This window comes from Dendropsophus ebraccatus, chromosome 9 (genome assembly GCF_027789765.1).
Source record: "Dendropsophus ebraccatus isolate aDenEbr1 chromosome 9, aDenEbr1.pat, whole genome shotgun sequence".
Lineage (NCBI taxonomy): Eukaryota > Metazoa > Chordata > Amphibia > Anura > Hylidae > Dendropsophus > Dendropsophus ebraccatus.
In genome coordinates this window covers 57,453,966-57,481,044 of record NC_091462.1, presented here as the reverse complement: position 1 = coordinate 57,481,044, position 27,079 = coordinate 57,453,966, and the positions used below count along the sequence as shown (strand labels likewise).

General features: G+C 38.9%; 1 protein-coding gene across 4 annotated transcripts in view; it reads right to left on the bottom strand.

Moving 5' to 3' along the window:
• Positions 1–3,964: 3,964 nt before the first annotated feature.
• Positions 3,965–27,079, bottom strand: part of ADAM23 (ADAM metallopeptidase domain 23) — a 141,022-nt gene continuing 117,907 nt past the window's right edge. For 3 of the 4 annotated variants that reach the window (XM_069983436.1, XM_069983438.1, XM_069983437.1), the window contains exon 25: positions 3,965–4,632. In XM_069983436.1, coding sequence (XP_069839537.1) covers positions 4,457–4,632 — 176 coding nt within the window. In that variant the 3' untranslated portion in view covers positions 3,965–4,456. Of the gene's footprint in view, positions 4,633–18,864; positions 18,956–27,079 lie in introns of all 4 variants that reach the window. The other variant, XM_069983439.1, reaches the window with a different exon arrangement.

Here is a 27,079-nt window from a genome sequence, read left to right as displayed (position 1 = left end):
AAACGTAACTATTCTTAATTTTAGTCATTTAATTACAACAGTTAAAAATTATATAGGAAATATAAAATCTGGTATCCTAACTGTATTGTAAAATCAACCTCAACATCAAAGTTAACCTCAGATATGGACTTTTAAGTGACTGCAGTTACCCTCCAAATCCAGCCCCCTATTATACACTAACAAAGGGCTAAGAAGCTAAGAAACAAGTTTTGTTGGTGAGGTCCACACTGTCAGAGAGGTAGCTATAAAAAATGCAATGCTACCAGTCCCACACTGGTTCATGGCGGAACCCATATGCCCCTCTATCACATACATAGATCCAGTTAAATTTATGGGGTTCTGTTGCAGATTTAGTATTTGGGCCCAGGAGCTTTAACATACATCAGTGCTCACAATGTAGAGCAGTTTTAACTATTCTTTTGCCTTCCTATGATTCAGAGGGAATAAAGTGGTCAGCAGTCTTCTGTTCTGTTCTTATATCTCAGCCTATGTTTGAATATGGAACAGAAGGAAATGAGACATACATGATTTTTTTTGGCCCTAATTGGCATTAGGCTTTCACTCAGTATATGCAGAAAATTAGAACATCACTAGGACCCCTTTACATTGAGGATCTATATTAGGAACCAACTTATTTAATGTATAGGTAGTAAGTAAGCGTGGTAATAAGTCAGTAAATAAACAAATGAGGAAAGCATGTTTAAACCAAACAGATCTACTTAAATATGGCAAAATTACAGGGTGTATACGGATTTTATGCTACATGTGTATGTGTCAAAGTAATTCTTTCTTCTCCAGTGTATAAATAAGTTACACGGGAGCCAGAAATTATAAAAAAATCATAAAATGCAAGGGAATTTTTAAGAAATATATATTTTATTATATCATATATACATGTGCTGGTTTATATAATAATGATATATAAAATCTCTCACCAATAGAGTATAATTATATATAAGGGTCTCTGTTCTGAAAACTTGTGGACACACATACACAATGCAGTTATGGGGGATGTGGCATCAATACTCCAGCGGTCAAACAATGACCTATGCTAACAGCCTTGGTAATTCAGAACAAGAGAAGTCTTAAAGCGGTACTCTAGCCAAATAAAAAAAAATCCAGGGTGGATGGGCAGTGTGTGTGTGTGTGTGTGTGTGTGTGAGACAACATAATAAAAATGTCATACTTACCTTTTCCCTAGCCACAGCAGTGCAGCACCACAACCCATAGACCCGCCGGTCTCCTGTAGCTTCCGGGTAGTTCCTGTGGTGTTGTGATGACACAGGAAGCCAGGAGAAACAGGAGATCAGAGGCTGACAGTGAGCTGGTGGCGATGCGGCTGCTGGCATGGGAAATGGTATGTATGACTTCTTTGTTATGTCCCCACCACCCCCTGCCTGCCCAGAATATTTTTACATTTGGCCAAGGTACTCCTTTAATACCACTGTATTGGTAAGGTATAGTTAAACAGCACATTTATATATGGAACTTTAAAATAAATATTTACACTCCCAGAAAATTCCTTTATTCTCAAAACTAAACATACTGGGCCAAATATATCAAAACTATATTAGAGTTTAGCTGGAAAAGTAAACTTTTTTTTCAAGGGAAAATATATGACCCATCAATGTATCTGTAGATGAAAATAAAATTACTTGTTCGACAATATAAAATTACATTCAATTTAAATGGAGTTAGTTTCGAAGCAGTAATAAAAGTAACACTTACTGTACATTTGGCCATCATAAAGCTAGTAAAGTATCTCTAAAATAATTTATAATAATATAACTTTGCATAGTTTGCGTTGGGGACTGGTAAGTTTATTACTTTATGATTACCTGAAGATGGTTACTTCTGAATTTGGGATAAAATATGTATCCTACAACTATAACAGCAAAAGAAAGTGTTTAGGAATTTAAAAAAGAAGACTACAGGTAGGACATAATATAACAAAATAAAAAGTTACTTTATATTTGTGGAACAGTTCAATTTAGCAATCATGATAAAAAGCAATGCGTTAAGAAAATCAGTACATTATGTTATAGTATACACTGTATATAAAACCAACTATGGTATTTGTAGGGCTTGGTTCTAATATACATATACTATTGATGTCTACAGAAATGTGTATTCTCAGTATGCAAAAGTTGGTAAAAGCAAATGGCTGATGTGAAGCTGGTAATAAAAAAATAAATAAAATGTACGTGCATTCATAGGCTGGCCATACAAATTAGGCAACAGTTGTTCAATGGCTGACAAGATCAGGACAGATATGCATGGTTAGGAGTTAGAAGAAATCATTTTTGACCGAACCAGTGTTTATCCAATAGTTATTTCATGGGAATGGTCAGCTTTAGGTCTGAAGTACATTGCCATGAAGGAGTAGTTGATATGTGGATATTAGGCTAATCACTAACTAGGTATAAGGAAATGCAGCACAATTATTGATATAAAACTTTGTATCCTCAGCCATAGCTGTTAATGAAATGTTTGCATTTCAAGGAGAATTAGAAGAGCTTTAGACAATTCTAAAGAATGTATAGCATGTAGGGTATAGGAATCACCACCCCACATTTTCAGCGCAAAACAGAGCTTAGTTTTTTCCCAAAGTAATTTGAGTTAAATCTGGCTTCATGCAACATTTCCAAAGGCTGATGTTCAGGAACAAATTTATGACCTTGTCGAGGCCAACTTGTGGAATAGTATTACTTGTGATACTACGGAAATTATCTCTAGAGACCTATAAATATTATTGTTTTTCAATGCCTAAATCAAGTGTCTATACCTAAAGGTCAGGAAGAGACAGAAGGATACATGGCAATGGCATAGAATTCTTGATCACATAGTGGGAGATGATCAATACTGAAAAACTCAGCAACCAATCAGAGATCAGCTTTCATTTTCCTAACGGCTCTGTTAAAGTGAAATCTGTGCTGTGATTGGTTGCTGCAGACAACAAACACAGAATGGGACAGATTTATGAAACTGTCCTTGATGCGCATAACAATCACAGAGCAACTTTTGTTCTTTTTAACGGCAGAATACAAAATTAAAACTGCGCTGTGATTGGTTGATAGGGGCAGTACAGACTTTTTTTTAGACAGCTTAATAAATCTCCCCTGTTATATGTGAGCAGCAGTGTGGCGCTATTTTCATGTGAAGCAGTGCCTAATTTATACAGTGGTTAAAAGGGTTTACTGGAGTTTTAGTACTGATGGTCTATTCTTAGGATCAGTCAGATAATTTGGGGTCTGACAAGTGCACGATCAGCTAGTCATGGGGGGGGGGTTGAGAGTCAGGCCCCCACTGATCAAATATAGATGGGCTAATCTAAGGATAGGTCATCAACAGAAAACTCATTCATATGCATTTATACACTGGCTCAAACTTTTCTAGCCTCATAAATAACCCATTGTTTAAGAAAGTGATGCAAACAGTGACATATATACGTGCACAATGGAGATGTGATAAAAGAAATGTGCATATGATCTTGGCACTTTAGTGAATAATTTGAGTATGTAGCTATATTTCTGTTTTCATACATTATGTACAAAATTAGCTTGACACAAAAAAATGGAACTTAATCATATTTAGAATTCCTAAATACATATCCATTTACAGTATATACTTAAATAAAGGTGTATTTTTTTGGTTTCAAGCATACAAACCCTAGATCACACCTGTTTTGTGCCAAAATTTCCTGCATGTACATGCTTAAACTTCCTTATTAATGTATGCAAGCCCAGCGTGCCTACCCTACATGCTAGAAAAATGAGGGGGCAGAATATATATATATATATATATATATATATATATATATATATTCATATATGTGATATTTATAAAATATATAGCACATACCTATATACATAGAAATATATGCATATATTTCAGTGTATTTTAATATATTACTTTTTACATACACATAAAGCTTTTGTTGTCAGAAAATCTTTCAATACACTTGATATGTAAAGTTTTCTATTTTCATATGTACATGTCCTCAATAATTTGTTATTCATTGAATGACTTCATGTCCACTCTGCCGCTGCAGAGAAATCATGGCTTGGATTTCAGCAAAAGTTTGCTATAAGTTTAAAAGACCACAAAGCATGTAATGATGTGACATCACAAAATAGTCTTGGTTTCCTCCATCTCCAATGTTTTTTGGGGGGTGGCATTGAAGGTCGGCCTAATAGCTGGTTGTCTGAGTTAGCACTGTGCCATGCAGCTCTATTTTGAAAAAGAAAATATGACATGCCTTGGGTTTTCACCAGTGTTCCTTTAGGAAAGTTAGTCATGCTTATGCTAGACAATGTTTATCAGACATTTTAGTTGTTTCTCATAATCAGCCCTGCATTTGGCAAAAAAAAGAAGAAAATACTATTGCACTTTTTTTTTTTTTTACTTTTATGGGATGACTTGTAGTTGATGCGCTTTCCAAGAGCTGTATGATTTCTTAGGCTTGTATAAAAAAGCCGTTGATAATATTGTATTGTAGTATTGAAGGCTTTACGTATATGGTGATGAAGGAGACAGTGCAACTTGCGTTCACTGATACCAAAGGAAGACGTTGTAGGAAAGTTCCTTTATATTCCAGACTGAGATGGGTCGTATCTTCTCTTTTTGACATTTCTTCCAAAATGCATCAAAGAAAAGATAGAATTGGAAAAGAAAAGCAAAGAATTATTAGTTTACATTTCATAACAATGGCTATGTTCATGGCAGAGCAAGCAAGTCACCATGAGGCAATGTCAAAATAATGATCAGAAAGATGATTAGAGAATCAGATTTACATAATTGCGGGGCAAATTTTTCTGTTTTGGGGTATTATAGAGGAGGCAGCATGCTACAGGACAACAGAGCCCGTTGGTGAATGTTGCTTTACCACAGAAGCCAAAAAAATTGTACATAAAAAAAAAATCTGTGAATAAATTCCACAAATAAGGCACACCAAGGAGAATGGACTCATTAATTGGTTAGTAAAGAATTACAGCTACAAAGCTTTTGTTAAATGGTAAGTACACAGTGCACTGACGTCCATTCTCCTTATACAGTGGTACAATTTGTAAAGAAATACAGCATGACTTTACAAGGCAACATACACTAGGTGCAACCCCCCTATTATCTGGCTTCATGTGGGGCATCAAGCAAAAGGGCTCATGCATTCAGTTTGGTAACACCTGTCATATGCACCACTACCGCCACCAGTTTCACATGCAAAACGCAGAACAGTAGTATCAGAAAATGCATATGCAGCCATGTGTTCTGTGACACGCGTGTAAATAGTTTCATTAATCCAAACAAAAAAGTGATTTTAAACACATCTTTAAGACACAAGATAAAAGCAGGCAATTATATATATATACATGTGAGCTGAAAAAGCTCAAATCTGGCATATAAACATATACATATTCTAAATATATAATGTTGTAGACACTATACAATTTACCAATGTTTTTTCCTACATATGTATAAACTCACTGACTGTAACCAGGTCCACAAGAAACCACAATAATCAGAGATCCTTTTTGTTACACAGCATTATAAAATCTAGTATATGACAAAGAGTGGTCAGCTTCTCTAGGCAGTACATCAATGATTTTCACAAGAACATTCTAATAGACAACACATACTGTAGTATACAATATCCTATATAGTATGGTCTTGAAAAAAATGAGTACTTGTACCTTAATGTATTATATAATGGTGTAAGGCTATGTATGATAATATCTAATGCAGCCTTAGGACCACTTTACATTTAGTAGGTTTGCAGTTTTCTTTACAAATTTAAGCCAAAACCAGTAGTAGAGCCTTGAGAGAGCGAAATTATTGTGGTGTGGCCTTAGCCAAAATTTATAACATGGCTGCATCAACTATTAAAGGTGTTATCCGGTTAAGTAAAATAGATGTTTAATATTCCCCCTTCCTGGAGACTAACAACTTGTTTAATACTTGTTACTACCTTAGCAGTCTCCTTTCCTTAGTTCTGACTGTGCTCACTTCTGCTCCAGACACTAAAAACTGTGTTTAAGGATTCCTATCCATCCTGCTGCCGAATACTCTCTACGCCTCTCCCTCTGGCCATCTCTCTCTGCACTCTTAGTTTCCAGCTGGCCACCTGGGAGGATTGTTCACAGTGGAGATGCCAGTAACTTGACCCCTGGGGGGGGGGGGCAGCTGGCATCACAGAGTGCAGAGACGGCCGGCCAAGGATTCTGGTCACGTGAGCATTCTCAAAGGGAGGGGGGAAGAGGGAGTTTGACAGCAGGATGGAGAGGAATGCTCAGACACAGTTTTCAGTGTCTGGGGCAGAAGGGAGCACAGTGACGACTCTGATAAGAAAGGAGACTGATAAGGTAATAACAAGTATAAATCAGATTGCTAGTCTCCAGGAAGGGGGATTATTTAACATCTATTTTACTTAACCAGATAACCGCTTTAAGGCCATGTTTACACATTGTATAACTCCGGTTGTTTTGTGACCCGGCTGCATCATAGAACGCGCGGTGTTACTGAAGATCATCCAAGCCGGTATACCAGCCAGATGATCTTCATTTTTGGTGAATTTGGTGAATTTGATGTGCTTCCGCATCCCAATTCACCACTGCACACAATAGAGAGTGCGGCCAGAGCCCTGCGCTCCATTGTGTGAACTGACATGTTCTGTGCGGCCGCTATTCAATGAATAGTGGCAACAGAAAATTGGCATGTCAGTTTTTCGTGCGGCCGGATGGAATCCCGGCTGGAGCGTATACTATGTGTATACACTCTGGCCGGGATTCCATTCATTCCAATACAACATATGTTTAGTATAAATCATGGCCGTTGTTGCAAATTGCAAATTGAAAGAGAGAAAGAGAGAAATGAATGAAATTCCCTCGAGTGAACTATAAGGCAAAAAAAAAAAAAACCATACAGGATTATTTCACCATCAAGGGAAACCGCAAATGCCAACCAGACTGTATTAACATTTGAACAAGAATTCTATGCATTTACATAAGCAATTTTTTTTGTATTAAGGCTGGGTTCACACCAGCGTTATTTTATTCCATTTCCCTGCTCCATCACTGGAAGTACTGTGCTACTGGGCAATGCATACACTTTTAATAACTGATGGCCGAATAATCATTCATCAGTTATCTCTCCTACCTGCCGTCCATCCTTCCCATGCACAGGAATGTTTGGCACAGCCGATGGTTCCTGTGTCCTTTATGGGGAGGGCTAAGTCTATCTCTTTCAATAAAGATCACGGCCAACCCCTATAACCACTGACACCATCTGTCGGTGGCAGATCTTGAAGACCCAATACTCACTAGCAGGCCCGGATTGGTAATCTGACACAGCGGGCAAATGCCCGCTGGGCTGTTAAGATTACCGATCGGAGGGCCGCCAGTCCCTCCGCACATTTGCGTCGGCCCTCTGCAGAGGCAGAGTGAACAGCGCGCAGTGCCGTGCAGTTCACTCTGCCTCTGTCAGGGTTCACTCAGCAGTTATCTAAGGGCTGCTGGCCTGCTACCGCTTTGTGGCCGCACTGCCCCTTTAAAATCCTTTGTACAGCAGACGTGCCGCGCGCAGGCACGTCTGCTGAACTCTACCCCTAACGGCTGACGTCACTTCCGGGCGGAGGAGCAGAGGAGCCTGGAGATCAAAGAAGATGCCGCCGCCGCGCTCCAGTCCCCAGCAGCAGAGGAGCCTGGAGATCAAAGGAGAAGATGCCTGTGCAGCGCTCCAGTAGATAATAGCTGGAGCGCGTCGGCGGCATCTTCTTTGATCTCCAGGCTCCTCTGCTCCTCTGCCCGGAAGTGATGTCAGCCGTCAGGGGTAGAGTTCAGCAGACGGGCCTGCGTGCGGCACGTCTGCTGTACAAAGGATTTTAAAGGGGCAGAGCGGCCACAAAGCGGCAGCAGGAAGAAGATTCTGCTGGGGACCGGAGCCAGGAGGAAGAAGAGGCAGCTGGAGACTGAGCCAGAAGGAAGAGGTGAGTATACTTTTTGTTTTTTACATGGGAGCTGCATAGCAGGGAGGTGCCTATTTTATATGGCTATAGTACAAAGGGAGCCTGGCTGGCTATGTTGTGTAGGGACTGCACAGAGGGGCCAGTATAATGTAATAATGTACTGGCCTTTTACTATGTGGGTGTGCTGCACTGGGGGCTTATACTATATACTGTATTGGCATACTATACTGTATGTGGGTACAGTAGGGCCCTATGCAGGCTCAGAGGGGGGTTTAATACTATGTGGGGGTAGCGAGGAGGAACTCAATATATGGGAGTACAGGGGCCCAAACTACTATAGAAGAGGGGCCTATTACTATGTGGGAACACAGCACAGAGGAGGTCTATATGGGATACAGAGGGGGCCTGATACTAAAATACTATATGGGGGGGGGGGGGGTGCAGAGGGGCCAGACTACTATTTGGAGGCACAAACTGAGCCTAACTGCTTATACAGGGACACAGAGGAAGCACAGTTACAATTTGAAGCAATACACTTGGGGAATTTTTATATAGATGTGGGTGATGCTGGAGTGAGGAGCCTAAAATGTTTGTCTGGCAGATCCTGTGAAGACAAGTCATGGCCAGAGAGAACTTCATGGTAGCCGAGCCAGACGGAGAGGAAAAGTAAAAGTGAACAACTTGAGAAAATACATCACTTGCAATCCATGCAGAGAAGACGCCTCATGTGAGTGACAGAATGTAACTGCACTATAATCACTTATATGGTCTGCAGAACCTTGGTACAGTTAGGATCTACTATTATATGGTCACTGCTTGTTGCTATTACTATTGGTAATATGTCTTTATATAGTGGATTTTATTCAGTATCAGTATGGTGGTATTAGTCATTATATGATGGTAATGGTCATGGTGCGGAGGTATTATTTGTTACTTGTATACTGGTATTATTGGTAATATTGGTCTTTGTTTACTGGTTATGCTTAGTAACAGTGTGGAGGTAACATGTATGGTCATAATACTTCCTCCTTGTATACTGGTATTATTGGTAGTATTAGTCTCTGTATACTGGGTTTTGTCGGTAACATGTATTGTGATATTTGCTTCCTGTATACTGGTGTTATTTGGTAGCTGTGACTGTTATTTCAGAAATATACAGTGTTATCATGCAGAGAAATTTGTCTTATATAGGTTAATATTATATATTTCTTTTTTTTTTTTTTTTTGTATATCCCAAATTTTTCCCTGAGGCCCTACACTTGTGATCGCTGCTGTAGCTGCATTGATATATAGATATGCGAGAGATCGATTAGCGATAGTTATGTGACAGATGAATAGATATGATAGAGATATATAGGAGATAGATAGATAGGAGATAGATGATAAGGATGAGATAGGTAGGTAGAAAGATAGATACTGTATGAAACAGATATCCAGCAGCTCTTTGATATCTTTGATTGCATATACATTTACGATCCCAATATGACAATACAACTCTTCCAAAAACAGCACCTGCCCTTAGGTTATGTGTGGCATTACAACTTGGCTCCATTCACTTCAATGGAACTGAGCTGCAATACCACACCCAAATTGAGGAGGAGAGTGGCATTATTTCTAGAAGTAAGCAGCCATGTTTTTTCCCATTTAAAGGGAATCTACGAGGTCCGTACCAGGTATGGAGTTGTAGATCCCGGAAAACAGGTGTGGGGGAGATAAAAGTGGCATGAGCTTTAGTGCAGTTTACACTTTTATAATAATCCTTTTAATTACCTGCTTAAGTGTCATGACTACAGCTGCAGTGCTGCCCTGTATTAGTCAGAACAGGAGGTCCTGCTGTGGCTCGGCTCCGCCGCTGTGACACTTCAGCTGGTAATAAAAAGAAGGATTTTAAAAGTTCAGACTGGACTAAAGGTCCTGTCACTTATATCTACCTACCCCCAACACACACCCCTAAAACAAAAACATCAAATTCACAGCAGATTATGTTATCTTTATTATTATGTGTTGATGGCGGGGTTCACATATTTAAGGGAGTAGTGAGGAACTTGGCCGATTGAAGCAGAATTCGCTGCAACGTGTATTCTACACCGCTATCCATAATATATCTGGGAGAATATGGTATGTGGGCTGCTGAGGTTAGAGTGCCAGGGCTGATTTTTAGTCCCAGTCCGGCCCTGCTCACTAGACTGACAGACCTCACTGACTTTAAAGGGGCAATTGGGGTTCTGTCATGGTATCTGTTTTTTTAAGACAGATTCCGTGACAAAAGCATCAAACCGAACATCCAATGTGGGTGTGCACCTAGCCTAAGGAAGCATGTAGGTCTTTCTTGAAGTCATGAATAGTTTCTGTTAAAACTGGCTGCTGAAATTATTTTTCCACTGTATACAGTATAAAAACAAGCCTTGTAATTCAAATGGGGAGTTTTAAATGTGAGTTAAGGTTAATTGAATGGTAACAGCTGCCATTATATTTATGATGAAGGTATTATTAACTTTTTTAGGCCAAAATATAATGTTTATAACAGCCTACCTTTCCTTAATAGAGTGCAATATAACCCATTAAATTAAGAAGAATGAATGCTAACATCGGTTCATTTCTCAAGTGCTTTAACTTTCCACTACCTTATCTATGATAAACCTGATATTATCACATTTATGGTTGATTATCAGCTAGTTTATCAATCTAAAAGTATCAGTGTAAATACTAATCTTTATCAGTTGTGTCTAAAAATACACTCAGCTACCACAATGGCAGGAAGTGGGTAATATACATAGAGAAAGACGAGACATTAGTGGGCTGTTATCAGGTGTGCACATTATAGTCACTTCTAACATATTCTGTATCCAATCCAGGACTGTTGTTGGAGGAAGAATAAAGCTCATTAAGGTCTGAATTAATGAACAGTATAATTATGATAGTGTTGTATATATGGACTAAAATAAGGATCCATCAAGTGCAACCTATAAACCTACTGTGATCCAGAAGAAGGCAGATGATATTTTTAGCATATGTTAAACTACAAACTACAAGTGTAAACATGATGTGCGGACAGTCTCTCCTCTTACTGACTTCCTGTCAACTACAGAATTATATCATCACCTGTAATACCCCTCTGGGCAGCTCTCGGACCACTTCCCTCCACTCCCTTTTTTGTTTCTCTATATGTCCCAATGCATAGAATGCTTTTGAAGACATAATGTCTGCCATATCTAGACCAGGAGGGCAGGAAAAGTGTGGGTAAATCTATACAATAATTCGTTATAATGCGTTATAATGCTCCTCTAACCTATACAGCTTGTCTCTGCTCTGTGAGTAGTGTGGCCTGGGTGATGGAGCCTGACAACTGCTCTGCTGTGTAGTGCTAACAGGGATAAAAGAAGACAGGCTAAAGATATATCTTATATATTATGCTATGGTGTAAATTGAGGGACAGACGTTTTATGTCACTTATCTATCACTTGCTGCAGTTAGGACTCTGTGATGAGGCTTTACCCGCTCTGCAAAGCAAGAGGCATCATGGGTAATATAGCTGAGTTCTGCTTTAATAAAATGTTTATCTCCCATATGTTTTAAAATTGTTGAATAAAGGTGGTGAATAAGAGGTGTCATGTTTATATTAATTAATATATTTGCTGTCTCGTAATTAATATATTATACCAATGTGGAAAGTTGGTAACCCCTAATAAAATAATTTGTACTTTAAGGAACAGATACACAGACATTGCGGAAGATTTATCAAACTGGTGTAAAGTAGTCATTTTTCAAAGAATTGTGAGGAAAAAAAAGTGGAATCTGATTGGTTGCTAGGGGCAACTAAAACAAATCTACTTTACACCAGTTTGATAAATCTCCCCCATTATGTGTAAGGGATCACAGACTTAATACATAAGACTGCCTTTAAAGGGGTTATCCAGCATTAGAAAAAACATGTCCGCTTTCTTGTAGAGACAACATGACTGTCGTATCTAAGTCAGGTGTGGTTTGCTCCTTTCACTGAAACAAAGGTGCCAAACCCCACCCAAACTGGAGACAAAAGTGGTGCTGTCTCTGGAAGAAAGTTGCCATGTTATTCTAATGCTGGATAACCCCATTAATCTTGTAAAGGACTGCAGAAAAGCCATCCAGAAGGCGGCTATAAGTATCCCTTTTTACTATGCAGATCAGAGTTAGAGTTGCTCCCTTCAACAGATTGACTTTACTGGACTGTTCTTACTTGCCAAACTAACTGCAAACAAGAAACACTTTATATAGGAAAGACAGGGAAATGTAAAAATACCAGGCAGGTGGCATATAATAAAGAAGCTATGCTAAGCCATCCATCCCCCTGCAGTGCAGTGCCACCAGCTCACAGTGCCCTGCTGGTCTCCTATAGCTCTCGTTCTGTGACATCACATCCTGACTTGGAAATGCCCATTCAGTCAGTCAGTCAGTCAGTCAGTGACTGGGGTGGTATCAAAAGTAATAGCAGCACAGTAGATGCAATGTATCAGTTCATAGGGTGCTCGCCAAACCTGACCTGGCAGCACCTCCAAGTCTTTAATCCACACAGCAGAGCAATGTTTCGGCTTATACACAGGCTTGAGAAAAGCTTGTGTATAAGCCGAATTGACGGGGGTTCGACACTGCTGCAGGACCTGCTTATCTGAGCGGGTATTTCCTGCCAGGATGTGGCGATGCAGGGAACTGGGAGAAACCAAAGACTGGCGGCTGTCAGCGTCCTGGTGAAGGTGTGCTTCGGAGGCACAAGGACAGGTAAGCACAGCTTCTTTATTATGTTTGCCCCTGCATTTTTAAACCAGAGTCCCCCTTTAATTTGTAGACTGAATAGTGACAACGACCCCTCAGCCAGCTCCAAATGGTAGCTATCACAAAGGTGCGAAATCCATGTCTCATTCAAGCATACTTCTACCCAATCTTTTTAGGCCAAAATATATGTCATTATTTCTCATGTAGAATATTTCCAGACTAAAGTCTCCTTACTCTTATTTAGATAAAAACCCTGGAACATAAGCAGAGCATTTTACTTAGCTTAAACATAACAGTACCAGTGAGATATTGGCTACATATACAGACATATGCTCTGAGGCACCCCTGGCCACACAGGTATGCAGGGAAGTATATACCTGAAAGGGGACCCTGCACATCTGCCCCCTGGCCTCCTGCTATTCTACTGCTGTATCCCTTTCATTCTTAGGACTGTTAGAGGTATGTTCCTGACTGAAACTAGAGCAACCTAAATAAACATCTAGAAAACTGAAAAGCTACAGTTTTATTTTAGAAGCACATTAGTTGAATATGTGCTGCCTCATATGTTAAATAAATCATGCTAAAAAAAACAATTATATTATAAGAAGTTCAAACAATCCGAATATGTGCATTGTAGAGTATCTAGCCATATTATAACCTGAAGGTAGTTTTTTTTTTATTTTCAACTTTATTAAGCAAGCAACTGACGACAAAAAACATACAGTGAGTAAGATTACCACAGCTAGTCCCTCAACCAGACACTCAATTTAAGTGTATTTTAATGTTCCCGTCCCCTTGAATAATAACATGCACGTCAAGCTGTGTGCTAGGCCAGGCCAGAGATTGAGGTTCTGCTACAGCAAATAATTAACATTGCATTTGTTTTTCTGCAGTTACCAGAGTAAAATCAAATTCAATTTTACTTTTACATTAAATGTAAAATGACACATTGGGTGCAAAGATAGCAGCTAGATAACCGTAGTAAAAAAAAACTTAACAATATGGGGTTAACTTTACTTTGATTTACAGCTATATATTTTTGTATATTAAGTCATATGATTTTTCATTTAACTTTGAAAACATTTTACATTGGAGTGATGATGTTTTTATGAAGTCCTTTTCTCTATGTAAGCGTTGTTTGACTGAGACAAAGCAGTCCTTCATTTCCATTACAGCACTTATTTGAAGTTCATAATTCCAAGTGATCACCACCATAAGCAGCACCAGGGGTTCCTAGCGTCATTCCCCTCAACAGGAAAAAAAACAACTTACTGTTTTACAACTTTCAAAATCTAAATCAACAGTAGATGTGCTATAAAGCAATTTTGCAATATACATTCATTATTTTGGTTTTTTTTTAATTATCATGGAGAACACGGCACTTCCTGTTTTCTTACTGTTTTTTGCTTTTGCTGAGTCAGAAAACAGGAAGTATTGTGTTTCCGAGGCCATCTGAGCGCTCACAGAGAAGGCAGTCATGTGACTGATGGACACATTGAGCCGTGGCACTGTTTAGTTTGTTTTTTCAACCAGCACAAGTCAGGAAATCTGCCTTCAGGAGACTGGACCTGGATTTCTGGTAAGTTCAGCTTTGTTTTTAACATGATAATAACAAAAAAAATTATGAATGTATATTGCAAACTTGCGTTATATCACATCTACTGTTGATCTAGATTTTATAAGTTATAACGACAGGACCAGAATACTGACTGAAATATACGTAGTGTGAACCCAGCCTTACACGTAATCATTGCTTACTGACATGTTATCCAGCTTATTGCATATTAGTAAAACAAAGAATGTATATCTTGTGCTTGGGGGGGGGGGGGATCATTATGTGATATTTGTGACTGTAAACGCAATCCTTTGTTAACAAAACAAATACATCAAGCTTCTGTCATGATAGGTACAGTATATCAAGGCTGGGTTCACACTACGTATATTTCAGTCAGTATTGTGGTCCTCATATTGCAACCAAAACCAGGAGTGGATTAAAAACACAGAAAGGCTCTGTTCACACAATGTTGAAATTAAGTGGATGGCCGACATTTAATGGCAAATATTTGCTGTTATATTGAAATAATGGCAGTTATTTACTGTTATATGGCGGCCATCCACTCAATTTCACCATTGTGTGAACAGATCCTTTCTCTGTTTTTAATCCACTCCTGGTTTTGGTTGCAATATGAGGACCACAATACTGACTGAAATATACGTAGTGTGAACCCAGCCCAACAGTGTATCAGCTTTGAGTTTAAGCTTTTAGCTCACATATGATTGCCTAGAGCATGGGTCTCCAAACTGCGGCCCTCAAGCTGTTGCAATACTACATTTCCCATCATGCCTGGACAGCTAAATCCAGAGCCTTAGCTGCTCGGGCATGATGGAAATTGTGGTTTTGCAAGAGCTGGAGGGCTGCAGTTTGGAGACCCATGGCCTAGAGGTTTGACTGGATCTAAATATGAATATTCTTAATACTGTTGATCACAGATGAAGATCTTGAACTCAATGAGCATTAGAAAGCTGCATGATTTGTGAGGATACTGTATGATGATGAAGACTTATTTAGAGCCATCTCTTAATTGTGTAGGATGAGTGGCACACAGGAGTCCCTGGTGCCAGTTATATTATGGTGCAGTCCTACTGCAGGGCAAGCAAGATGCAGTCCTCATCTCCCAATTCCAGCAGGATTAACAGGCGCAACTACTCCCAACAGATTAAGTATAAAAAACAACTTTATTAAAATAATAAAAACATTTATAAAAGGCTCAGCATCATGCGTTTCTAGACCGGACCAGTCTTGTCATCTGATGCTTCTGATTAAGAGACAGGTCCGGTCTAGAAACGTATAATGCTGAGCCTTTTATATACATTATTAGTATTTTAATAAAGTAGTTCTTTTTTTTTTCTCCAAACCACAAAAAATATAATTAAAACCGTATTTAGCCACATTATCCCACAATAAGGATATATATATAATATAATATATGAAATAAAAAAATGCTACTACCTAAACACGCGCTTACGAAACGCATCATAGGACAGACTGCAGGTCACGGAGCACACACAACGGGATTAGGACTCTTGTTAGTGGTCATCCGTGGGTGCAGATTTTTCCTTTTGTTCCGTCTCCCTCCCCTCCCTAATCTCTACTCCTGTGGTGGGATAACTCAGGATGAGACCAGGGAGGTGTAAGGTAAACAAGAGGGATACAACAGAGACCAAACAGGATTGAGTCTTCTCTCTTTCTCCTCTTGCATTCTTCAGACTTTGGCTATGTTCACACAATGTCAAAAATATTGAAAAGGCGTCCGATTTTCATATTTTAAAAAACGTCCGTTTTTGCCGAGATTTAACTGACTGCATTGGCAATGCATTGGAGTCAATGGGAAGACGGACGTCCAATGCACACAATGCATTGAATAATGGACGTTTTTGCTGCGGACATCAAAATAATGAACATTATTTTCGGACGTCTTTTGCAAACAGCGGACGTTTTTTATTTGTAGTTCACACATAGTTTTCCTTTTGTCACCATTCTGTCTCCGTTTTTGCTGTTAAATTCAATGGACTTTTCAATTAAGCCCCCTCCAACAGCCGATTAGTAACCAAACTAGAATAATGTGCAAACACCAGTCATTGCACTAAGGGGAGGTCAGGCTGCTAAATGACGTCCGTTATTTTAGACTCAAAATGACGGACGTCATTTTAAATGGAGCTGAAAAAACGTTGTGTGAACATAGCCTTTCTTTAGTTGTGGGGATAAAGTAGTTTTTTATACTTCACCTGTTGGGAGTAGTTGCGCCTGTTAATCCTGCTGGAATTGGGAGAGGAGGACTGCATCTTGCTTGCCCCGGTGTAGGTTTGCAGGAAGGCTGCACACTGGTTCCCTTCTTAAAGTGACACTGTCACCTCCTTTTTGCATTCTGACATCTCTACACAGGTGTAAAGGGTAAATTTAGCGGTTTTCATACCTTATTTTATATCATACGTCATGGTGCTTGTTCAAGTTAAAGGTCATCTTTTATCAACTGCAGATTGAGTTAAGTGGGCGGGGCCTCGTGGCATTAGCACCACTTAGCCCTGCCCACAACACCACAGTTGGTCCCGCCCCCTTGTCGGCCATTGGAACAGGCTGGACGAAAGGTCTAGACCCCACCCCCTTTACGTCGGCCAACCAATGGTTGTCAAGGGGGCAGGGCCAATGGTGCGTTGTGGACGGGTGCGCTAATGCCGCGAGGCCACGTCCACTTAATTCAATCTGCAGTTGATAAAAGGGCACTTTTTACTTGAACAGGCACCCTGACGTATGATATGAAATAAGGTATGAAAAACGCTAAATTTACCCTTTACACCTGTGTAGAGATGTCAGAGTGCACAAAGGGGCTGACAGTGTCACTTTAAGTATATGCTTGGAGAGTTGTGCCTCGATATTGCACAACTCCGCCAGGTGAGAGGGGACCCCTTACTAGATTTACTCCGTCTTTACTCTAACTTATATTATGGAATACAGTAGGATCAGAAATAGTAGAGTCAGCTTCTGTAATCCATAGGTGACGGCAGCCAGGTCCTATTAACAGTCAATTCGTGTTTACATTGAGCTTTAGATAATCTATTTTAATGTTCGCAGTCATCTTTTACAACTGTGTTACAGTATGTTATAACCTGACTGGCTCATATGGGACAGTATCATCACTGTACATAGATTTCTTATCACATACTTACATCATTTGTAATATATTATAAGAAGCTAAAGCCTAAACTGGATAAGCGAATATGAGTACTATGGGGTATACTAACCAGCTATATCTTTTTGTGTTATCATGGAACCTGGCAGATTTATAAGGAAATACATCTGTGTAATACTGTACATGAATACCTCTTACAGTAGTCGCTCTAATATATCACATAGGATGGGATTTTGACAACATGCTCAGGTGGACAAACACAGATGTCATTTGTACTGTACTTTTTATAATCATTTATTCCAGCTGCAAACCAACTACAACCTTGGAGTATTACATCCTTTCCCACTAAATATGTAGGGGTTCCTTAAATTCACTCTTAATAGCAGATAAAAGAAATTATTCCTGTACCTTAACTGATGGTTGTTTAAAAAGTTATAAAATTATGTTTTCCTTCCAAGCTCAAGTGACATAGAGGCTCCCATCTCCATGCCCTGCGTGATTGATGTACAGGGTTTGGCTCCCAAAACTGGGCCTTGTACATACAATAATGCAGTACAGATAGGAGTGAGGAGTGCATGCTGCAGATCAGCACAACCTCTAGGACACTTAATCTTAGAAAGAAAACATGATTTTATAATTTTGCAAACAACCATCAGCTAAGAGCCACAAATTTGTTTTGTCAGCCAATTAGGTATCTACCCATGTCTACAGCTCTGGGCAAAATATAGAACTGAGAGATTCCCTTATAACCTGTGCAGGGCTTCCAATTTTTATAGACATATTGAATAGTAGGTCTAAGGATCACACCTCCGAGATACTCCATTTTAGGGAGGAAGAAGTTTTAGTACATGCCCAACATTCCTGGTATACAATAAAAGCTGTATAGTATGAGCCATTGAATAAGTTGGAATTATGAACTTTTTACACAAAAAGTAGCTTGAAATGAAGCAATTGCTTCTGCTGGAGTTATCTGTCTTTCTTGCCTCTGGTCTTTTCTGTTCTGCAGACCAAGCCACTGTTTATAAGACACGCAGTAATGCTCTAAAAATGTATTCTGTATTCTGTATGATGTGTCATACTTGATGATTTTAGCAGTGCTAGATGTTAGGCCAACACTGTATGTAAGGGAGTAGTCTAATATAAGACAGGTGGTTATAGGACAGCACACTCATCTTCTGCCGCTCTACATATCCTAATGGTTTCAGTGACTACATCAAAGCATTAACATAGGAACATGAAGCTCAGACCGTAACCAAAATACCCTAAAATGGGATGCAGATTTCTTTCTTCTATTTCTCATAGCTATCTCATCACCCAAATGACATTCAATTACTTTATCTCTCATTGTTTAATTAACAGTTCTAATTAGTAAAATCCTAGAACCATGTAGCAGAAACTCAAATGTGATATACAGTAAGCAGAAAGAGTTATGGCATTGCCATTGAAGAGAAGACATGCGTTGTTCCTTACTTAAAGCCCCATCCAGTCCCCCCAAGGACAATAGCTGCTACCAGGATGGCACCAGCGATGGACCCTATTATAAGGTTGGTGGCACTAGGACCTGTGGTAAAGGATTATGGGAAGAAAAACATAAGAACCAACCACAAAAGGGAAACGCAGGCAAATAATTGTGTGTTCTAACCTCAGACTTACACACAGATTAATCTCTGGTTTTTACCTCATCTAGCAAATGTGGATTTTTTTATACATTTGCTCCACTGGCCTCATTCTATTAAGCTTTTAACTGCTAATATTTTAACAGCACATTATTTTGCAATAAAAGGGTTAGGGGAAATTTTAGGCAATAAGGTTTAGTGTTTTTAGTAATAGGATATTTAAAGGGCAATACAATTTGGTTTTCTGCATTTCCGTTTTATTGTTTTTTTACATATTCCATATTAGTGAAATTCTAAAATGAAATATGAAGTACAGGGTTAAGGTGTACAGTTCCTTATCTCACTCCATAGGTAGAGAACACATTGTTAGTAAATATTAGGATCCAATTTACAACAATTTTTTTTTCTACCAAATTAGACCACCAAGGTAAAAGTTGTAACAATTATAATTCCCTCTTTACATAAACGCTGTTAACTTTAGTTATACTTGAATCATTTTAACAAGGGTCTTCATGTTCATTGGACATTTTAGAACATCAAAGCAATTTATTTGACATTTATATGAACCATCAAACAATGTCAGGCAATGAGCAAGCTCAAAAGAAAAAGGTGCTGCATGAGAGATCCATATGTATAATTTTCTTTAAACAGCATGAAGAACACTTGAAAATTGAATGGTCCTTGAAATAAGTATATCATAGTCACACATTGACATTTCCATAACCTTGTCCTTTTGTACTTGCTTCTACAATCTGCATCCTGCCTGCGCAGAACATTTTCAAATTCCTTATACAGACATATTTAATGCAGTCCAAAACATTTTCCTCTCCTGTCTCTATAATATCACTCAATTGAAACTTTATATGGTCTTAGTATTTTACATATTTAGGTTTCATCTGTAGACCCCTGTCTGCCTGATTAATATAATGAGTGGCAAAAATGGGACAGGATTTAGTCTTTAAGTTCTTTGAAAAGGAGAAGACCCTGCAAAGGTCCCTCATGGGAGCTCACTGCCAGGCTTACACTACTAGATAACCAACATTTTTGTGCTCTAAGCTTTAAGCTGTCTTGTTGCCATAACCGTTTACTTTACTTTTAATAGTACAAATCAAAACATTTAAAACATAGGCCTATTATGCTAAATCCAAATCTACTAGTATCAAATAAGCATGTAATGGTATATCTATGGGTGACATTTGGTTAAAATTGTTAAGAGTGACTGTCACAAATAATTCCAGTGCAGTTGCAGCTAACATAAAAGATTGCTATGTTGTGGACATGTCCATGCCAGTCGAGTTCAGTTCATGAGTCCTATTCTAATTAATAGGGATCATGCACAGAACCCACCTGGTGTGGGGGATATCCAAGTTAATGAGTCAGCTGCGGCTGCATTGTGATCTGGACCGGGATTCTTTATGAGAGGCACCCTTTAAAGCAGGGGTAAATATAACATGCCTATGAAAATATGTTTTCTGTAGAACCACTATTGTTTAGACAAGTGGTAATAAAAGAAAATAGATATAGTGATAAAGAATGCTGCATAAAAGAGTACTCAAAATAAACAAAAACAAACAATTTTGTTATGTCAAAGTGTTCAGACCCTGGCAGATTAGGAGAACGAGGCATGAGAGGTTCACTTCTAGCCTATGAACTTGACAGACTTTCAATGCAAGTCTACTGGAGCCATCTAGGTCAAAGACACAGAATGGAGAGAGGATGCCACGGCAGCATAATCACTCCATGGTCGTTCTACTAGCCTGTCAAGGTCTGAACATTTAAACCCTGACAATTAAAAAGCTTTGATACGTCTCTCTGACAAATCAAAAGTTTTATTTAATGACAGGTACTTTTTTAATGATAATGATGGGTACAACTACTACTTATTTTTGCATGTGTGCATCTATCTCTTTAATGGTTTTTTGTTTTATTCCTGCTTTGTACCTATTATGGTACAAAAACACATTCTTATATTCTATAGCTTCAACAGTGTTCTGTTATCAGAGAAATCCTTCAGAGAAGCTACCTTTCTTTAGCCCTTATACCTCCTCTCCTGAGTTAACTTCTAACCTAATTTTAACCAGATCAAAGGTCAACTTTGATGCAGTCATAACTCAGCCTAGAAGTTATTTATTAGGAGAGGACAATGGCTGTTAGGGAGAAGTTTACTTCACTGATAAGACACTGAAGAGGCTGTAAATTTTCTAAAAGTGAACCAATAATTTTCCTGGTAACGCTACCAGCAGTGCCCGGAAGACGTGCTAAAACTCTGCCTTACCATGTGTTCTGTAGAAACTTTAGTTTCTGAATCTAAGTCTCTTTTTCTGGCGCATGAGACAGACAGGAAGACAGGAACTAGTCATCTAGGCGGTGACTTGTAACTTCTCTCTGCCTGTCAGCACGCTCTGCGGGATGATTGGCAGGAAAAAAGGCCAGTTAGAAGCTTCTTTTCCTGTCAATCACCCCCACAGAGGGTTCTGAAAGGCAGAGAGTTGTGACTAGTTACGGCCCAGATGCCTAGTTACTGTCTCTCTGCCTGTCTCGCACGCCAGAAAAAAGACAAAGGGGGAGATTTATCAAACATTTTTTAAAGTGAAACTGGATCAGTTTCCCATATCAACCAATCAGATTCTATTTTTCATTCCTCACAGACTCACAGAAAGTGAAAGGTGGAATCTGATTGGTTGCTAGGGGCAACTGAGCCAGTTTCACTTTACACCATGTTTAATAAATCACCCCCATAGTGTCTAAAGTTTCTACAGAACACATAGTAAGGCAGTGTTTTAGCACATCTTTTGGCCGCTGCTAGTAGTGTTACCCAGAAAATCTGAGTCATTGGTTAATAAAGACCAATGGAGAAAAATGCTATACATAGGTGTCCATAGCATACAAATGATTTTATCATTTTGACTGTAGGTATGTGCCATTGGAACAACATAAAGAAGGTATGGAAAAATTAAAATCTAAAAAAGTACCCTTCCTAGAAACAGTGCTCTTCTTTATGACAATCTGGCATACAAAGTTACAGTAGAGGTGTTCAAACCTCTATGGCAGCCTTATTACAGTTGTGTACTGTCACTCCTGCATAAAGAATGTTTGCTCTTACCTTTACCTTAACAGTAAGCTATCCTTAAAATAAACCTATCTCCTGGAGATTTAGTACCAAAATACTGACAATGGTACATAGTTTTTAGGAAAAGGATACACATGTAACATTCCATTTAGCTTAGCTATCTTTGACTGCAATCTGATCCAATATCAAACAGTATTTTTTTTAGCAAAGTGCCAAAGAGGCATGGTCCAGACAGTTCAGAGCTCTGATTTACCTAGACCACGCCTCTTTGACACTTCATGGCAGCATAAAACAGTTTCAGACAGCTAAAAGGTAATATGTGCATCCTTTCCCCATATGTAACATTCTCAGCACTCAACTTCCAGGTGACAGGTTCACTTTAAGTATTTGCATGAAATCTGCTATGTTCAAAAGTATGTGTAATTTTTGGTCCTGACAGAGCTGGAATGCACTGATATGCCTAAACAGTAGCAATAAAATACTTCTATACATCTTAAGGCTGGGTTCACACTATGTATATTTGAGGCTGTATTTGTGAGGCTGTATAGCAACCAAAACCAGGAGTGGATTGAAAACACAGAAAGGCTCTGTTCACATAATGTTGTAATTGAGTGGATGGCCATCATTTAATGGCAAATATTTGCTGTTATTTTAAAACAACGGCTGTGGTATTGAAATAATGGCCGTTATTTACTGTTATATGGCGGCCATCCACTCAATTTCAACATTGTGTGAACAGATCCTTTCTGTGTTTTCAATCCACTCCTGGTTTTGGTTGCTATGAGGACCTGACATGAGGACCAAATACTGCCTGAAATATACATAGTGTGAACCCAGCTTAAAAATAAAAGTCAAACTTAAAAGTGGTGACAGGTGCTCATGCAACAAAATTTTGTGTGCCCACTAGAAAAGTATTATAGTACTTACCTGTAGTAAACACATATGGTACCATTACAATAGCTGCTAACAATAACAGATGCTTGGGAGGCACAAAGATAATGTTTTACTGAAATCTGTTGTATATTGTATATGTTGTATAAGCTATAAATCATGATGTTTAATACTGTAATACAGTGTGTGCATATATATATATATATATATATATATATATATATATATATATATATACACATACACACTGTATATTCCTCTCTGTATCTATTCCCCACGTTAGAGACTCTACCATTACACAAGGACAAAAACTTCTCACTACATCTACAACAGATTACAAAAATCAAACTACACAAAGATGTAATACACAGCATGTAGAAAGGCTACATGAAACAAAAACTTTATCATTAAAGTCAACTCACACATATACAAATTACATGAGGTCATTGCCACACAACTAATATATAACAGAATAAAAGACTGTTTTAGTACACTTAGGCACAGTATACCAGCCTTGTTTATGTACACTGTTAGGGTATGTTCACACAAAGTTACAGCCATTCTTTATTGGATTACCATAGGAAAACCAGCTGTTGTTATAAAAAAAAGTTTCTGTTATTTGTCGTTACAAATGGGGGCCATCTAATGAAGGCGGACATCATTTTGAGGTGTGTGAACACAGCCTAAATCAGTACAAGTGTAGAGCTTGAGGCCAGAACTAGATGTGATTCTGGTTATCACTGATGCTGAATTTCAATGAAAACAGTTCAGGGCCTGTTTAATGTGTATATACTGTGCTTCTCATCCAAACATGAATATTATTTCTATGGGAAAGTGAATATATGCAGCTGTCTTAAATCTCAATGAAGCAAAAGAAAAATTCTGATCGAATTAAACAGATAATATATGTAGGCAACCTTTCACCAAATAATTTAACTTCATGGGCAGCTTAAAGGGGTATCCTGGACCTACAGTAAAGATTACTATGCTGCGGAGGCATGTAGCCGATCCCCTGATGTTCTCTCTACTTTCTGCTTACAAGACAAGCGCTCAGGAGCATGATCTGCCACCTCAGCAAATCACTGGCCAAGACAGGACATCGCAGCTGATAGTGATTGGCTGAGCCATTGGCTCCTGCACCGCAGTGCTCATCTCAGAGCAGGAAGACGAGAGATAGGCAGACTGGACAAAACCATACAGGAGTTGTATGGAGGTAAGTATAGCTTTTCTTCCATTCCTCACCCCCAGGATGAAATGCACTATAGAGCTAGAATACCCCTTGTAGGCAGAATTCTGTCACTGACTGTATCAACAAAACTGTCTGTGATGTAAATGATGTTTTCTAGGAAGTAATGCAAACTACACAAATATAGTAGAAACCTTTGGACCCCCTTCAGCCTTTTACATCACTGACCTAGCCTATTGACAAGACATCAACTGAAAGCCCTATACAGTACATCCAATTTAAAGGGATATTAAAAGTCTTTGCAAATGAGGCTAAAATGTAAGGGGCCTGTCTAAGCATGGCAAAAGCTCAGGTTAGCCATATATCCTATCAAAAGTTTTATCTAGTCATGAGCTAATTTTTACTCCTGGTCAAATGCTGAAAGGTCCACTTTAAGGTTTACCATGTAACACAACTTATGAGGGTAAATTACCTTAGAATTTCACTTTAGGGTTATATACAGTTACTGTATATAATATTATATAACTAAGCATACTCTCTTTATAAACGGTGATGGGGCAAAACCCAGTTAAGGTACCTATAGAATTTCAGGCACTGTGAGATTAACCAAGATGTGTAGATTGCTATTATACAGTAAGAAGTTACCATGAAACTGGCCTGGAGTTTACTTGTTTACCATAGTAATCATATAACTTTACTTGTTGGTAACAACTGTGTTACTAACACTAATGGATCTATAAAATATGTTACTGCAAACAGTTTTACATAAAGAAATATATGAATAATTTTAAAGGTTGCATTTTACAGTGGAAGTTGTTAAGAAAAGAGTCATTGTTCCTACCATAGACAATTTTAGACAACAAAAAAATAGACACATCCAGTTTTGATTGGGGTTTGGGAACAAGGATATAAAATTGATATTATGCCCCACATTGTCCCAGACAGGAGAGGGTCAACACTGCATGAGCAAATCACACGACATGGACACGGTCAAATCACATGACTAGTACGGTCATCACCACATGACACAAAGCCAATGGGACAAGTACACATAAGGCTCAGACACACGGTATACTTTTACCTCACACACTAGGCACCAGACATGAAACTTGGAAGAAATGCTTACTCTATTCCCCACCCTGTTCCTCCAAATATCACCCCCAGAGCCAGAATGGTCCCTGCCACTGCACCTATTAGTCTGTTAGTGGCCATGCTCACTGTTTGAAAGGGAAAAGGTAGATTATTTTCAAGAAATCAGTCAATCTTGCACGAATATAAAACAACTCTAAATCCTGCAATTATGAACAGAGAATCCTAATATCTTATGAGAACACTTACGCGCTGCATTAGTTGTAGATATAAAAAAAACTCTGCGATCTTTCAGGCATTGATCACATAGAGCAGTTCTTTTTTTAAATGTTTAGGCGAAACGAGGAATCTTACAAGGAAAGATTCTTTCTGTCTGAATTTTAGTTACAAAATCTGCTTCAAATCTGCATTATGTGGACAAGGCCTAAATATGAACGCATAAGAACCAAGCATGAAATAGAGTTTGAAATCTTTTTTATGATAAAACAATAATACTTCAAAAATATTATAATATATTATATATGATTTTATAAATGAAGTATTAGGACAATAAATCATCTGTCACTAAAACATTTGGTAAATTGTATTAAGACAGTATTACATATGAGTCTTGCACTGAGCAGCAAGCACAATGGGAACACTAAAGAAATATACATGGAATACACAAGGACCACCACATTATTTTCTTATAAAAGCCTTTGCTGCACTAAATCAATCAATCAATCAATCAATCAATCAATCAATCAATCGAGGAGTGCTACTTTAATATATGATTTTGCAGTTAAGTACAATATCACCCAGGGATTACAATACCTCTGTATTCTAATCCCAGCAGTGTACATTAAAACACTGAGCACTGATTCACAGTTTATACTAGGACCCCCAACTATTACTGACATTTCTAAAAGGAAGAAGTGTTACTGTTCCAAAACAATGAACCTGCCAATGTAACCACATAGCCTTAAAGGGGTAGTGCGGCGGTAAAGAATTATTCACAGAATAACACACATTACAAAGTTATACAACTTTGTAATGTATGTTATGTCTGTGAACGGCCCCCTTCCCTGTGTCCCACCACCCCCACCCGTGTACCCGGAAGTGTGGTGCGCTATACATACCTGTCATGTGCCGACTCGTCTCCAATCTTCAGTCATTGAAGTCATCTTCGGCCGGCCGGGCCGAATCCCTCCGACCGTCCTGAATGTCGGCCCCCCTCTGCCGCGTCATCGGCTGCTCAGCCGAGACTGGCTGAGCATAACTGTGCTCAGCCAATCGATAATTTTTTTTTCAGTTATCATTAGAGATGAGCGAATACGATTCAATCTAGTAGGTATTCGATCGAATATTGCGGTATTTGAAAGATTCGAATACAATCGAGTAGTGTGTCGAATACGCGGCAAACATTCGAAAGCCCTCCCATCACACTTGCCGCTTTTTTTAATGCAATCACCATGCAGGGAGGCTGTGAGGGACCCTGGGAGTACGCACGCAGTGCGAAAACGGCGTATACCCTCATTGATGGCTGAACCACATGACCTCGAATCCTAAATACAAGCCTTCCGCCTCTTGACCGCAGATGCGCTTTCAACCTACTCAGGGAGAGTTCCTTGAGCAGGGAGAGATAGGTTTTAATAGCATTTTGGCTAGGCAAGCTTACTACTGAACCCAAAAGTCCTTTTCAGGGCTAATATCCAGCGAAAAAGTAATCTCTGCATCCAAAGCACTTCTCAGTGCTAAGAAATAGATTGCAGCAGCAGCAGCATTAGCAGCTGTATTCATTCCAGTACCCTGTGTGTACAAGTGACTTGTAGTGTCCCTGGTTTAGCCCACTAA